Source organism: Pseudorasbora parva, chromosome 10 (genome assembly GCF_024679245.1).
Source record: "Pseudorasbora parva isolate DD20220531a chromosome 10, ASM2467924v1, whole genome shotgun sequence".
NCBI lineage: Eukaryota > Metazoa > Chordata > Actinopteri > Cypriniformes > Gobionidae > Pseudorasbora > Pseudorasbora parva.
This window is the reverse complement of record NC_090181.1, coordinates 33,897,058-33,914,041: the sequence shown is the minus strand read 5'-3', so window position 1 is coordinate 33,914,041 and position 16,984 is coordinate 33,897,058. Positions and strand designations below refer to the sequence as shown.

General features: G+C 36.9%; 1 protein-coding gene across 2 annotated transcripts; it reads right to left on the bottom strand.

The window, feature by feature from the left end:
- Positions 1-386: 386 nt before the first annotated feature.
- On the bottom strand, positions 387-12,759 carry egln3 (egl-9 family hypoxia-inducible factor 3). 2 transcript variants are annotated; one of them, XM_067455955.1, is made up of 5 exons: positions 12,159-12,759; positions 1,820-1,939; positions 1,601-1,737; positions 1,446-1,519; positions 387-1,348 (listed from the first exon to the last, which is right to left on the bottom strand). In XM_067455955.1, exons 1-5 carry the CDS (start codon positions 12,753-12,755, stop codon positions 1,320-1,322), a joined length of 957 nt encoding a protein of 318 aa, XP_067312056.1. In that variant the 5' UTR covers positions 12,756-12,759; the 3' UTR covers positions 387-1,319. The 2 variants fall into 2 exon arrangements, with proteins under 2 accessions (XP_067312056.1, XP_067312057.1); XM_067455956.1 differs by lacking the exon at positions 12,159-12,759 and adding an exon at positions 9,168-9,775.
- Positions 12,760-16,984: the final 4,225 nt, after the last annotated feature.

Here is a 16,984-nt window from a genome sequence, read left to right as displayed (position 1 = left end):
TCCGATGTATCAGAAAGGCCTCCATTGGCAGCAATGACATTTCCTCTTTCAAGACCCATAAAAGCTACTAGAGAGTGGCTCTACAATCATTTTATGAAGCAATATTATTGTAGAATAATCACATTTGTGTTCAGAAAGATGAACGGAGGTCTTATGGGTCTGGAACGGCATGAGGGTAAGTAATTAATGACAGAATTTTCATTTCTGGGTGAACTAACCCTTTAAGGTAAACATTTTGAACTGTGAGAGGCTTAACACTTTCTTCATAAGTTAAATACGGAAGGCACTTGGGCCCAAATAAATGATAGATAAACTGAATCAAAAGGCTGGTATACATCTCCAGGAAAAGTCCAATAGAATCAGCAAAGACACAGCGACACCTAGTGTTAAATTATGGCCAAAGAAAAAACTTTATTACTGGAACAAAACAATATATAATACAAACAATTATACAATTATTGAAAACATTTTCAAGTTGTTTGATTTGGCCATTTCAAATAGTTTAAAGTCTCACTTCATGTACAGTACATGTTCAAACTGTTCACACATTTCGAGTTTATTTTCCAGAACAACTTTTGTAAAAAGGAACATTTCATAAAGCTTTAAGTTTTATGAAACAACTATCAAATATTGATCCAAGGGTGTGGTTGAGCAGCATTGCTGACCTGCATGCAAGCTGATTAAAGTCTCTCATTGAATACTTTGCCACACTAGGACTGAGCAAATAGTCATATCATTTCACTAAGTGCTTTTTGAAAAAGAAAAAAAACATCTCTATTTAAAAAAAGTCTTGCAAATAACTGACAAGTTTCAAATTTCCTTTCTACTGAAGTGTTCATTAAGTAAGCAAAGAATGATAACATGTGCCAAAAACATAAAACAACAAATAACAGCATATATCAAAAAGGGACAAGCATGAAAAGAAAAATATTTATAATGCTTGTTGACATTAGTAACTAGTGTTATATTTCTTATTTCATCTATGAATTTTTGTTTATTTTCTTTAAAATAGATCATATAGCTCTGAAATGTTTTCCTTTAATATATATAAAAAAGAAAATTGAATTACAATAAACATCTAATAGTACATTAATCGGTATTAAGATCATCACAAATTGTCTTTACATTAGCAGCGTGTTGTTGAAACGACTCTTCACTGATTGTAAGGACTGGGTTCAAACCAAGTAAATCACATAATATGTGGAGGGAGAGGTACCATTAGTGCAACAAGTAATTCAAAAATAGAACAAAATAGCAAAGAAATAAGACAATAAACAAAAGAAATCCTCTTAGAGGAGACAGGCCAGTGTATTGACACATCAAGATGATGAACCTTCCTGTGAGGTAGCTGAAATATAAAGGTTTAAACAATTAGATATTTAGATTTTATTGGTTTAAAAAAAAAAAAAAAAGACACCGATACTGATGATTTTAGCTGAACCGACCTGTCAGATCTCGAAATTTTCTTTTCGCTTCAGCTCTTTCCTCTGAATCAAAGTACCACACGGTGATTGCATACCTGTGACACAAAACAGACAGTTCAGCACGATGCCGAAACTCTCTCGACATAGCTCAATGACATGAAAGCTAACACACTAACCTTGTAGCGTACGACGGTTGAACTTCATGAGGGTTCCTACGATCTGACCAGAATAGCAGAAGTCGATCAAACAAAGGCTCGATCTCGGCTACGTAGGATTTCCCTTCAGGAAATATCCTTAGCAATCCCCCATGCTCCTAAAAACACACAGTGACATTTGATTAATTATCATCATCAACAAATTATGTATTTTTAAAAACAAGATAACTAAATGTATACCTTGGCATTCCAGTTTTTATTCAGATAGTAAATACAGGTGACACAGCGTCCGTCTGCATTAGGGTTATCCACATGTTTCACGTATCCTGCTCCATTTCCTGGATAACAAGCCACCATTGCCTGAAAAAGAAGACAGAGCCAACTAAGCTTGATAGATAGTTGTACATTATAACTTATCTCAGACAAGCCTATTTCTAGGTAAACATGCTAACGGTTACATATTTAATGATTTTATACTCTAAGAGAAACAAGCCATTTCTCCTATTCAACAACCAGAGACCAAAATGAAGTTTCTGTTGTAAAGTTAACACATTTTACACAGAATGTTCTACCAAACTATGCAATATTTTTGAGAGATGAACTAAAGGCACCCACACACTAAAAGATAATTGATGCCTAATTCTCCCCAAATGACAATCCTAAAGTCTGATTATCTTGATTGTTCTACTACAGATTATTTTATCAGATGTGGTGTGAAGTGTGTTATGAAGAGACTGAATCTGATGGAAGAATGTCAGTTCCGCAGCGATCTCAAACCGTAAAACAGGTTGAATACTGCACTGTAAAAAATATTTGTTGGTTTTTGTTGGTTTAACTTAAAAAAGTAAGTAACCTTGGTTGCCTTAAAATTTTGAGTTTATAGAAAAATAAAAATTTGAGTTGATACAATGAAGGAAATTTGTTTAATAAATAGAAACTCAAAATATTATTTTATCTGAACCACATAAAAAATTGGATAAATCATCCAAGTCTATTTAGCATGTTTCACTGCGTCATCAGAAATAAAACACACACACAATACCCAATATGCTTACAAAATCTTTTAATAATCTTTTAATAAAGGTTGTTGAATCTCAAAAAAATGTCATTGTATTAACTCAAAATTAAGGCAACCAGGTAACTTTTTTTCTAAATAATTTTTTACAGTATGTGTATACAATCAGAACAAAGCGATACCCAAACAGAAAGCGAGCTGACAGAAGATGGAAGCATAACCGGTTTCTTTTATTCATCAAATTTCGTGTAAAAAGCATTCCAAACACCATCCCTACTGTAACTGGTAAACTTCCTTTTGCTTTGGCCAATTATCACAAACAAGCATTACTGTTCTGGTCCCTTTTCTACAAACTTTTTTTTCTCCTAAAGCAGGTGTTTTATATGGAACAATGGTAATATCAGTCATAATAAGAAGTCATTGTACATGGAGTCACTGAATTGAACTGAACTGAGTTGAGCTGAAATGAATTAAAGTAATTAGGGCTATACCCAAATTCTCAGATGAAGATATTAATAATACAACCTTACAAAATCCTTGATTTTTTCTAAATGGTCTCTCCCTTTGTGATAAATGTTTTAATAACAATTTTATATAAATTTGCTTTAATGTCAGATCTAAATAAAATGGCTTAAACCTCATTGTACATCTCATATATTGGCACAACATTTGGACATTATACCATATAAATATATTATTTCTAATAAATAATTTACAAAATGATTCATAGACATTATCTTGTAAATGTTAGTAGATATCATTGGTAGATATATTCATAGTTTGTGATAAATGTACTTTTCCTTTACATCATCTGAAGATACTGAAAATATATTAACCTTTTTCTATTTCTTTTTGGATTTACTTTAGTATGAAAAATAATTTAAAAGATTAAATTAATTCAATTACATTTTAGAACCGTATGACAGTTTACTTTGATTTTCAAAACCCATATTTTGTCTGAAAATCAAACTTAAATTATTAATCTTTTAACTGTTTCGGCAAAGTTTTATATTCATAAGACAAAAAATATATTGTCATTTGTAATGCTGATCTCACAATGTATTACAGCCCTTTCAAACATGAGATCACAAAACAAAAAGCTTATGAAAACAATACAAAAAAAATTATTTTCAAATTCATGTGACTGCCCTAATAATATATAGCACTTTTTAAATTACTTTTATTTCATTAAAAAAATTTGTTTAGTTGTTGTTCTCGGTTTCACATACTCTGAACTGTGCCTCAATGCATTGTACTGTTTGTATTGTACTTTTAATTCATTAATTTAAAAACAAAAACAAAAAAACGCCATGTTTGCGGTCTCTCACATTTTTTAAAATGTGATATGATTTTAAAAATCTTTTGTGTGGGCCAGCCTTTGCATGGCAAATTATCAAAAGTATAGTTTTAAAATGCATCCATAGTAAACCATCAGCTCCATGCAAAATCTTATATTTAAATATACTATAACAGTGTTAAAAAATAAAGCACTTCATCTATCCTCTTTCAGCAGATCCTGGATCCTAGCCCTCACAAATACACACACAATGGGGCAACAGTCACCGGTGCCCATGTTTACATATCTGCAGACAAGTCTTTATCATGATCGTGTTCCCACAATAAGAGCGCACACGCAAGTTTGCCGTCATAGCACAATATAAACATGTAGCAGCACAGAGAGCAGGAGGAAGTGTGTGCGTGCACCAGTGTGTGTGTGTACGGAGAGCGTAAAGAGAGCAAGCTTGGCCAGCATCCAGCACACTGAGGGTTTAATGACAGTGCTACGTGTTGAGCGTGAGCCTACCGCACTACACAGACTTCAGCTGCGAAGGACAACCACTGTACACAATCCAGAGCTCTGATTCAGCACACGCAACCATTCACGCCCACAGGCTCAGTCCAGATCAAACCATTTCAAAACACTCGCTTGAGAAATATTAATACTATTTCCTCTTACTAAAGGAAAATAATTCAGGGTTCCCACACTTTTTCGGCGATCATTTTCCAGGACTTCATTTAAAATGTTACTTAAGAAGGAAATAAAAAACAAGTATGATGCCAAATATTGCTCTCCAAGTCTTTAAAAGAAATACAGTTTATTGCCATGACTTAACAGTTTTTAATGATCTCTTAATCATACCTTATGACTACAGGATAAATAAAAAAAAGTAATCGTGACTTTTGTTTTTTGCTATTCTGACCTTTTGCTCACAAATGCGAGTTTACATAATTGTGATATAAGCTCACAATTGCCAGCAATAAACTCAGAATCGTAAGATATAAACTCATCAGAATTGGACTTTAGAATTTGCAATTGTGACTTTATATCTCAATTCTGAGTTAAGAAGTCGCAAGAGTTGCAAGATATAATTGTGCAAAAAAAAAAGTCAGAAATTTGAGTTTATATTATGCAATTCTGACTTTATAAAACAATTGAGAGTTTATGTCTCACAATTCTCGTGATTCGAGATAAAATGTTCTCGTGATCATGACTTCATATTTTCTCGTGATCTCAAGATAGCAAAATGTTGTTTCATTCTGAAATACTGCACTGCACTTCACCGGAGTCTACTGTTGCTGTGGCAACGAACACATGCATCTGACAAATGGATAATAAACTGTGCGCTGGATCTTTCAGCAAAATATTTGCTTCGCTTAATAAACATTTTATTAGTGTAAAAGAGCGTTGCCTTCAGAAGGATGGCAGATTATTCTGTAAACATTCTAAAAATCATTTAGAATTTTGATTCAGCCCATTTTATTTTCCTCATTCGTTTTAAATAAAATGACATAATTTGTTTGTTATTATAGTATCCTGTAGGATAGGCTGTGACTGATATCATATGCATTCTTTCTAGTCATCCTATTCCATTAAAAAGAGATGCAGTACTCCATAATTTCTAAAAACAAACGTTTAATCCATGCTGTTTGAGAAGACTGTTTGTGTATGTGTGTGGTTTGCTACAAAGAAATGTAGAAAATACATCTTTACATATGCCATAAATCATATTTCTTATCAATAGGCTAAGGCTACATACACTGAGTGACACAATATGGCAAACTAACAGTTTGCTGATTAAAATGCCATCTTAAAGATGCACAATAAAATGCAAACAGAATACAGCAACATCAAAATGAGTTCAACGGTAAGATTAGTATCACACCGAAGGCTATTGATATAGCAAACTAAGCACATTAAACCATTTAACATTAGTTCAATTAATTACTTAATGCACACAGTAAGCAATCACAAAAGGTCTTCAACCCGTTCAATCTGGGACAGAACCGAACCCCATCAGTTAGTTGGTTCTATACTGCCACCTGTTGGCACAGTTGTTTAAGCTAGAGAAGATTAAGTCGTTACCACGACAAAACAACATTTGTTATCTTGAGATCACGAGAAAATATAAAGTCGTGATCACGAGAAAAAAAACTTTTCGTTATTAAGTCTTAATCACGACAAGACAGAAAAAAATATATTATCTGTGTCTGTTCAGGGCTTTGTAATTTCTCGCAATTCTGAATTTATAACACAATTGAGAGTTTATTTCTCGCAATTGAGAGTTTATTTAACATTAACACTAATATAGCATTAAAGGGGTACTTAAGCGCTGGGAAGATGAATCTGTATTTAAAATGGGTCATTAATGTTGTAGAAATGTGAAATTATTTTTGAATTTAATGCCTTCTAGACTGAGAAAAGAGAAAATGTATTTTTGTCTCATGGGGATGAAAGACTACAAATCCCAGAATACTTCGTTTCCTTGTGAGGCCATTCCCAAAGCCACCGCTACTGTATTACAGACACTACAATTAAATACTGAACGTGTCTGTTCAATATAACGATCGAGTTGCCGCGTGAGTCTCACAGCACTAGCTGCAGGAGTCAGATTACATTTTACATCATAAATGAGCAGATGAGCTCTCGTCATGAGAGCTGAGGTAATCGCAACCACACTCGCGGCATACATTCACAATGCGTGTTCAGTCTGGCGTGTTTTCAGTTCATGCCTTTGGAAGCTTAACTTTCATAGAAATTGTTTAGCATCCGTTTAAATTAATGCCGGCAGCTGCGACCTGTGCTGTGAGTGTGATCTCCATCCCCCACATGCAGGTTCAAAACATGCGGAAATGGCTCCCTCTGCTGGCTGTAGTCTTTAGACTCTGGCCAAACATTCCTCCTATGATGTAAATATCGCCAATTTGCGTCACGGGAGGAATTTTTCCAGAAATAAAATGCATAAATCTCTCGTCTCAGGGGGATATGAGGGGGGAAAGCACAATCATTTAATTATACTCCAGGGTTTCTACTGATACAAAGCCACATGCTAATCGCTGAAGTAACCCTTTAATATAACATTAGCTAACTGCTGCAAGTGACAACACAAGACTAAACATCATCAGCATCATTCAAAATTGCATTCCTGAACTTTCTGCAACTAGAAGTAATTGTATGGGCCAATTGATGAATGCTTTGTACTCGGCTAAAGAAAACCGGAGTACAAAGAACTTTGATCAGCAAACATAAACAGAAGCTCAACTAAACTTGCTTGACACGCAAAAGTGAACCTCATTGGTTCTTATTCTTGTTTGAGCTTCTGTTTACCACAAATGCTGTGACATATAAAGCGATAGTGACTCTTGGATCCGTTTTGCTATCTCTTGAACTTTTTGAAGCATCAAAGTGGTAGTTGCGTAGCGGTCAATGAGGGACAGGAAGTGCTCATATTTCATTAAAAAGATTTGTGTTCAGAAGGTGAACTAAAGTTTTTACCGTGTGGCGAGGTATAGTCGAGTGAGAGACGAGGGAGGAGCGTGCAGGACCAGTACGTGATTGAAGATGAGAATCACCTGTAAGACACACCTCCAGGCCTGGTCCTCTCTCGTTCTTCACTCGTCCTCCGAGCTCCCTCATGAGAGGAATCGAGACCAGTGTGCCTCGCAGGTGACGCTCATCTTCAAGGGATGCTCCTCCCACGTCTCTCGCTCAACTACCTCGCCACATACGGGTTTGGAACAACATCAACGACCCATTTTTGAGGGAATTAGCCTTTAACCTTTATTTTCAACATTTACAAATACATAATACAAATCTAAAGTTGTATCTGTAATTATTATTTATTGGACTGGAGCTAACATTGAAGATTAAATAATAAATACTGTAACACATGTATTGCTCATGGATAGTTAATGTTAGTTCATGCATTAATCAATGTAAACTAATGGGACTTTTTTGTAAAGTGTTCCCACATAAAATTCTATACTGAATAATTAATAAAGTCATTTTTAAGTGTTACATTGTGATGTCTGTAAAGTTTTAGATTGTAAAAACAGCTGACACACACACACACACACACACACACACACACACACACACACACACACACACACAAGTGTTTAGGGCAGCACTGAATATCTCTGCTTAATATTTTCATTCAGCAGCCTTGCTAAGCAAGAAAAAAACACATATAAATACTCTATTTTCTTTTAAAAAGTAAAAAAATGTCCATAGCTGGAAAGTGGCTCTCAAACATCCTGCCGCTTCACTCTGCCTCCTATGGACACTAGTGAGAGGAGTCACGTACTGTCCACAACAGCACAAACTGAAAGCCTATCTTTGTCATTCATCAACAGGGACAGTAAAGACAGTGTGTGCCAAAAGCACTCTACTGTAACTGTCCTAAACAAAGAGCTAAACAAAGAGACAAACTAATGAGTCGGAACCTGTTTTCACCCAAATGAACAAACAAACTATTTTAAAATAATTAAAGACAATTAATCAAGTTTTAATAATCACACAATTTATGCTTTACTCACTACAGTTAAGTTTAGGGTCAGTTTTTATTCATTTTATATTTGTTGATCAAGGTGACAGTAAACTTTTACATTGAGATATAGACAAAATTAATACTCTAATTCAAATAAATGCCATTTCTTTCTATTCATCAAATTATATATATATATTTTAAAATTACAATTTAAAATAACTTTTTAATGTGTTGTAATATGTAATACAATTTTATATATTGTAAAATGTTATGTAAAATTTTCAGCATCATTACTCATTACATATATATATATATATATATATATATATATATATATATATATATATATATATATATATGATGTAATGATATTACATATACATATTACAACACATTAAAAAGTTATTTTAAATTATAATATTTTAAAAGAACTTACTGACCCCAAACTTTATATATTAATTTGCCAAGTAGTCAAGCAGTGTTATTTGATAAATTACTGTAATCTTAGTCATATATAAAACATTTTAATGCTTAAAATGTACATCTAAATTCAATTATCAGTGTCCAACTATCTGACTATAACAATATAATTCATATAGATTTGCTGACAAGTTATTTAATGTAATATGAATCAGAGTTTCATTACATTTCTAAAATTATGTCTAAAAAACATTTATTATCTGAGAAGGATTATACAAAGTAATAATTAGTGTTATTGATGAAAGTTACTACAATTGATTATATAAATCAAATACGTTTGAAACTTTTTTTCAGGTGCATGGCACATATCGTTTAAAAGGCTTACCTTTGACCTTGCACGAATACTTTTGCCCAGTTGACTCACACACAGAGAAATGAGTTTGTCTATGAGTGTTAATAAGAAATTGACAGCCTCCGTGCCCCTCTCGGTCCCGTTAACCCATGTTATTTTATCCCCTCGGATGTTTCTCCTGCACACTCCACTGCTTCGTCCGGCCAGCTGCCCGTCGTTGAGAAGCCCACAGTAATGCATGCGTTTGACCTGACCCAGAACCATGTGTCCCGCGATGTCCCCCAGAAAATGATCCACGTAAAAGAAGCCTTGGTCCAACAGAGCTGGCACCACTTGCTCGACTGCCAAAGTCTCCAACTGCGAGTCCATTGCCAGCTGAAGAGATGGCATTTTATCCTGAGCTTGGTGCATTCAAATCACCGAAAGTTTCTTAAAGTGATATCTAATAGCACAGCCTCGTTCTTCGAAAGACGGGTAAATAGTGCCACATGTAGTAGACAGGGGCTGTAGGTGCGCTCTGCTCTGCTCTTATGCTCGCTCTGTGTGAGAGTCCATAAGCGCGAGAGGATCGGAGCGCAGCACGAGCGCACCTGAAGCGCATGTGGAACGTGCAGAATGTGTGTCGCGCTTGAGAGGGCGGATATTCACATGAAACCCCCATTCAGTGCGCTTCTGTTCAACAAACAGGGCTGGACAATACAGGTTTCCTACGGCTCTAAAGTTATCTTCCTTCAGGGGGCGCTAGGCGGCTCACAAATCCGAATCCGCCATTCAACCGCATACATATCTCAGAATATTTTTTCTTATTGGAGACATTTGTATACTTTAAAGTATAGTATTCTGGAAATGGTAATTTTTTTTAGATTGAAACCTCACGTGTAAATTAAAATATATCACTGAAATCGCTTTAAAATGAGTTTGAGGTATCCGGAACAACTGAGAAAAGGAACTGATACCACGTGACAACATCGCCTACGTGCTGCTTCAGAAGTAGCCCCCACACACAAGACTAATTTACATATAAACAGACGCCGATAAACTTCATTCATTTAAATTAAAATACGTTGTTCTGTGATGGCTCCACTACTCATTTTGTGATGTTCAACCAATAAGAATAAAACAGCCCCCATTTGTATAGGCTATTGGAGATAAATAGGATAAATGTCAGAATATATAGGCTAAAGGTACAAAATGATTACATAAATGAATAAATTAGTAAATTAAATTATGTTTTATAACAAGATCCGGGAGGAGCATGTTCAGAAAATACATAATTCAAGTGGAGAGCACTCAGCTAATACACACAAACCTTTCTCCACACTTTCAGTTCTGACCATACTGGGGTAGGGTTGGAGCCAAATTACAAGTTTGAAGCCCTCCCCCCGGACAGCACGCCAGATACGCATTTAAATTTACTCTTTACAAATTACCTGTAAGTGTGAACTCGTGAAACAACCTCAAACCTCAAAAACACACAATTTCTTCCTCTTCTTTGCACTTCACCTCTGCTGTAGTTTCAGCTTTCAGATAAATCTAGCACAGTACTTTACTGTAGGCTAGGGATGCACAGTACAACAGCCACATATCATGTTCAATATTAATGTCATCATTATCAGCCCAATAAAAAAAGGTTGATATATTAAAGCCGATAAATAATGTACAACAATTAAAAACAATTAATTCCTTCAGCTGAGACACTTCAGATGCGCACTGTTCGCCATGATGGTTTTGGATGGCTTGAAACGTTATTTAAATCACTTAAATAAAAAAAAAAGGAATTTTTCTTATAGTTAAGAGCATACCACAAAGGCTACATAAAATAAAAATGAGAAGAACATTATAATCATTTGCTAAGGTCATGGCTTTTAATGGCAAGACTTTCGTTTTGTAATCACACTCTCAAAAATATATACAAATTTGGATATAAATTTATCAAACCAACAATGTCATTGGACACTCAAAAATCACATAAAAATACAAATGTATCAGCCAATATATATAATTTATCAATTTCCCAATATCCATAATGTAGGCCTACTATTAATATATTAATATATTAATATAATAGCTTGTTCATCATTGCAAGTCCCTTTTTAGGGTATATCTAATTCAAAAATACAAACAAATATCAGAATAAATAGGCCTATATTTTAGAAAATAAATTAACAAATTAGTAAAATAAATAAATAAGAGAAAACCAGATTTAAACTGACTGTGAATTAATTAATATAAAATACATATGTCATTTTTGGTTATTCTTTTATTTACGTGTTTATTTAGTATTTTTGCATGTTTGCCCCTCTAGCCTTTAGGCCTATATCGTAGCCTACGTGACAGATCCCAGGCACGTAAGCCCCGCCCAGTTAAGATCTGCTCCGTGCCGTTCTACCGTCCTGTTGTATTTCTGTGAGTTTAACCCTACTGTGCTGATTTACCAGTGTCTGTAATGCCCAGCAGGGCCAGACCACAGAAGAGACTCGATGCTGATCACATGCATGCTTTACATGGCAAACAATTAATGAAGAAAAAATATTACAATACGTAAAAGTAAGGTTACCATTGCGTTTTATCTCAACGACCGCACATTTGATTACGGCGGGTTCCAGTAGCCTACACATCGTAAGACGTTTATGAGCTCAGCCTCCATTCTATGGTTATCATTCATGACTGACCGCCATTGAGGAACCGAGCTGGCGCATGTACGCGCACAAATCTGCTACTCTCACTGGGCGTTTTCCAACAAGTGCATGACAACAAGGCTCTTCAGCGAGCTCTATATGCACTTTTCATCAACTTCACCAGATTACAAAAGGAATGCATAAAACAGCTGCATCACACCTGCATCGCGCCCTATCAACTTCCAAACTTTGCATTGCATCACTTTTATGATTGTCTATATGCCTATGTCACAATGTGACAAAGCATAATGTAGCTTTCCAAAGTATGAGCTACACAGAGTAAGGTGTGGATGCTTAAGCACTTGAGGTGTAATTCAACAGGGTAGTGCACGAGTAACCCTCTCACCTTGTGTCTCCCTCTGATTTTAAACTTGTCCAGTCTGCCGTCTGCGCAGGTGATGACTTTGTCCATTCGGGTCAGCAGATAGCCAATGTTTAGACAGCTGGTTTCGGTGCCATCGACCCATGCGATCTTGTCCCCTCGAATCTCTTTGCTTTTGTCCAGTTTTTGGCTCACTAACTGTCCATCCTGCATGCTGCCACTCTGATGAATGCGCCTCACCTCTTGCAGAACGCGCTCTCCGATTCTGACCCCTAGAAAATTATCAACTATACACAACCCGTAGGAGTTCATGCTCGGGACGATATATTGCAAGACTAGTTTGTGTGTGTTTATGCGTTTGCGCTCATTAGGTTTTGCCCGGTTACTGCGGGGGTTCCTGAGCTCTTTGGGCAGCTCCACGCGTCCACGAGGTTCATCTGGACAACTTTGCAGCTGCTTCCCTTGACGTTTACGATCTTTTCGGATCGTTTGGTCTTCGGGGATCTGTTCAGTCGCCCGATTTCCTCGCTTTTCTGCCATTGAGTCTAGTGCAGCTGAAGTGCAGCGCGCTCTTGATGTCAGATGAGAGGGGAGAGTCCGAGCTACGTGAACACCTGCCATTACACGTGTCAAAGCCTAATATAGAGCTCACACATGCCTGGGAGAGATGATGAAGACAATTACATCTTATATGTCCTGGAGGGGGGAAACGCATAGAGTAGCCGTAGGCCCAATAACAATCTTAAACTGTTAGTCGACCGTTTCTTCTACATTCATTGCTGTCATTCAGCCATTAAAATACTGGGATACACTTTATATTAAGATGCCTGTTACAGTGTAATTATAATTAAATACATGTAGGCTACTTACTGTAGGGTTAAGGTTTGGAATAGTTTTTAATTTAGGGTTAATTGCATGCAATTATGCTGTAGCTTATGCTACAGTAACTACATGTAACGTGTAACAAAGACAAAATAACAAACAAAATAAAGTGTTACCATATTATATATATATATATATATATATATATATATATATATATATATATATATATATATATATATATATATATATATATATATATATATATATATATATATATATATATATATATATAGCCAAACGTTTTGGGACGCCTGCCTTTACATGCACATGAACTTTAATGGGGTGGTAAAACACGATTTCACTTTTCTAACTTTAGCATTAGTGTGTAATGTTTCTGTTTGAGCATAAACAAAATCTGAAAAGTTACAACATTCAAAGTTTAAAGCAAAGGGAGATATTTTCTTTTTTAAATAAATTTTTAAGGACTACAGTAAACAGCTGGTAGGGACTACAGACATTCCTCCAGGGTTGCTGACATCAGCAGCTCCAATATTTACATAAACCCCTCCTCCGGGAATATTAAATGGGCGGGGGACATTTTTTATTGCCATGGAATAGTAGGCTGGAGTGTTGTTGCCACAATGCAGATGAAACGCTGTTATTTTTATCAAGACTGCACAGGTCCACTTTGTTCTGCCTTCCTAGGGACGGGGGAGATAGGGATCAATGGTTAAAATTTATTTTTAACTCAGTCCCTTATAATTATTATCCAAATCTCGTTTTCTGTGCTGCACGTTTAAACGGAGGAAAGCTTCCACAATCTTTGCGGTTTCAATGCAGGACTCGCACAAAGGCTTGTCCTGAAAGATGGAGCTGTTCCAACTTAAAAAACGAGCCACAACCTGTAAATATGATTTATTTTTTCGTCAATTTGTTTTCCTGTAATAGTTTGTATTGTTACTTGTACGTTGTAGCAAGGAAGTAAACAAATGACAACGCTGTTTGGCTCTGCAAACCAGTTTGTTAAATGCTCATTCATACCTAACGTTATCTGACAAACACCTAAAGTTACAAACATTTTTTTAAATCTCAACAGCGAACTTGGATTTAGTGTAAATTATTCTTTGATTAGAGCTTTTATGTATTGTTTATCTACAGGCAGGCTAAACATGGTTCTGAGTTTGATTTGGCTAATATAGTAGAGCCAATGTTTAGGGTTTGTTTTGGGTTAATAGTTCTTGTGACAGATATTTGGCTATAATCATCCTAAAAATACAAAAGGTGCCATTCAGTAGTGATCACAAGACCCTTTTTTTACAGACTACCGGTGCACTAGGTGGTTTGCGAATGACAACACACTGGGCCAGTTAACAAATCTGAGCCCATTGCATATAGAACCTAGCCTAGAAATCTAGATTCATCCTAGCGACAGCAAATCTAATCTGCCGTGAGTTTCGTCTAGCAACTCTCTATACACGTCTGAGCGATAAAAAACAAACTCTGGTCGGGCCAATCACATCGTGTATAGAGTCGGTGGGCGGAGCTTAATGACGGCAGAGTTGCGCTTGAGTGCTAGTAAACACAGAAGCTGGCGAACAACGGACTTTCGAATCAGCTTTGACCGGGACTCTGGAAGACTTGGAGTTAAGCTTTTCTCTGAGAAAAGAACAAAGAACGGCACTGAAGTCATTCTTAAAAAGGGAAGATGTGTTCGAAGTTTAGCCGACCGGATACAGCGAAAGTTTAATCTGTCAACTAGCTCGGCTTCACGTTGCTCTGGTTGGTTGTAGCGCTATCCTATCGCGTGCATAGGGAGTCTGAAAGACAAACGTTTATCCCGCCCCTCAGATTGAACCCCGTCAATGGTGAGTTCCCAGACCAAACATCTTGATGTGGGTCTGGCTTGTCAGGCCATATAGAACCCGGAAACCATCAGACCATTTTACAAGAAGGGACAGAGCAGTGTAGAATAAATATAAAATATATGAAAAATAATGCAAAACTAAGTATACGAAGTAAAGATTTTTTTAATAACGAAGCATGAGCACATGTTACAGTGTACCTCACAAACACAATCAAGCCTTCGAAAGAATGTGTTTTACCACCCCTTTAATGTCTTCCCATTCTTAATCTATAGGGTTTAATATGGAGTTGGTCCACCCTGTGCAGCTTTAACAGCTTCCATTCTTCTGGGAAGGCTTTCCACAAGGTTTAGGAGTGTGTTTATGGGAATTTTTGACCATTCTTCTAGAAGCACATTTGTAAGGTCAGGCACTGATGTTGGACGAGAAGGCCTGGCTCGCAGTCTACGGTCTAATTCATCCCAAAGGTAGCGTGATTCATCCTTCCAGAGAACATGTCTCCACTGCTCTAGAGTCCAGTGGCGGCGTGCTTTATACCACTGCATCCAAAGCTTTGCACTGCATTTGTTGATGTAAGGCTTGGATGCAGGCTGCTCGGCCATGAAAACCCATTCCATGAAGCTCTCTGCGCACTGTTCTTGAGCTAATCTGAAGGCCACACAAAGTTTGGAGGTCTGTAGCTATTGACAGCTTATTGTGTTATTAAACGGTACCACACTTAAATTCCTGAGCTCCTGAGAGTGACCCATTCTTTCACAAATGTTTGTAGAGCGTCTGCATGCCTAGGTGCTTGATTTTATACACCTCTGGCCATGGAAGTGGTCGAAACACCTGAATTCAATGATTTAGAGGGGGCTCCCAATTTTGGCTATAATGTATACGGTATACAGGTGCTGGTCATATAATTAGAATATCATCAAATGAGTGATCATCAAAAGTTGATTTATTTCCCTAATTCCATTAGTGTCTGACGCTGACGCTGTCTGTTGTTCAAGAGTGGCTTGACACAAGGAATGTGACAGCTGAAACCCATGTCTTGGGTGACTGTGCGTAGTGGTTCTTGAAGCACTGACTCCAGCTGCAGTCCACTCTTTGTGAATCTCCCCCACATTTTTGAATGGGTTTTGTTTCACAATCCTCTCCAGGGTGTGGTTACCCTACTGCTTGTACCATTTCCATGTGATTTCTACCACATCTTTACCTTCCCTTTGCCTCTCTATTAATGTGCTTAGACACAGAGATCTGTGAACAGCCAGCCTCTTTTGCAATAACCTTTTGTGTCTTGCCCTCCTTAGTGCAAGGTGTCAGTGGCTGTCTTTTGGACAACTGTCAAGTCAGCAGTCTTCCCGGTGATTGTGGAGCCTACAGAACTGAGAAGGGTCCAGCTGCGGCCTGGGCGTTCCCGTCATGTAACGTCTATTGGGCGTTCCTGGTAGCGTCTCATCGACCAATCATGATGAGTTTCTCAGTTCAGCGGAAATGCCCTGCAACCGCTTCTAAACATTTAATTTGGCCATGTCAATCACAATAACAATTGCCTACACCCAACCCTGATCTCTAAACCTACCCATCACAAGACACATTCTGCGTTTTTAAATTTTCGAAAAAACATAATTCAGTACGTTTATAAATCCGTTTACATTGTGGGGAAACACACACACACAAACACACACACATAATGGTTCGTTTCGGCGTAGACAGACATGCAGAATCACATACAGGGATGATGGGTCGTTTAGGTGTAGAATAGATTCATCCGGAATCACACAGTGTAGACATACACGCAGATAGCGCACAGATACGCCACTTGGCTTTAGAAAGTGGCGTGTAACTAACTAGCGAATGTTGAACATATTAATCCTGATGTTGATAGCTGGCAGTTCAGCAGAAGAGGCAAAGAAGAAGAAGGGGGCGTTCCAGTCTGCGAAAACGGTAACCCCCACCAGCACGATAACGCCAATTTTGGCCGCAGTTGGATGATATTGACAGAACTAGACTGAGAGGCCATTTAAAGGCCTCTGCAGGTGTTTTGAGTTAATTAGCTGATTAGAGTGTGGCATCAGGCGTCTTCAATACTGAAGCTTTTCACAACATTCTAATTTTCTGAGATACTGAATTTGTGATTTTCCTTAGTTGTCAGTTATTATCATCAAAATGAAAAGA

Coding starts and splice junctions, on each gene's coding strand:
- egln3 (XM_067455955.1), bottom strand. CDS start 12,755: ATGGCAGGTGTTCACGTAGCTCGGACTCTCCCCTCTCATCTGACATCA. Junction 1,940..12,158: donor AAATCAGAGGGAGACACAAG/GTGAGAGGGTTA, acceptor CTTCTTTTTCAG/GCAATGGTGGCTTGTTATCC. Junction 1,349..1,445: donor AAAATTTCGAGATCTGACAG/GTCGGTTCAGCT, acceptor TTTATATTTCAG/CTACCTCACAGGAAGGTTCA.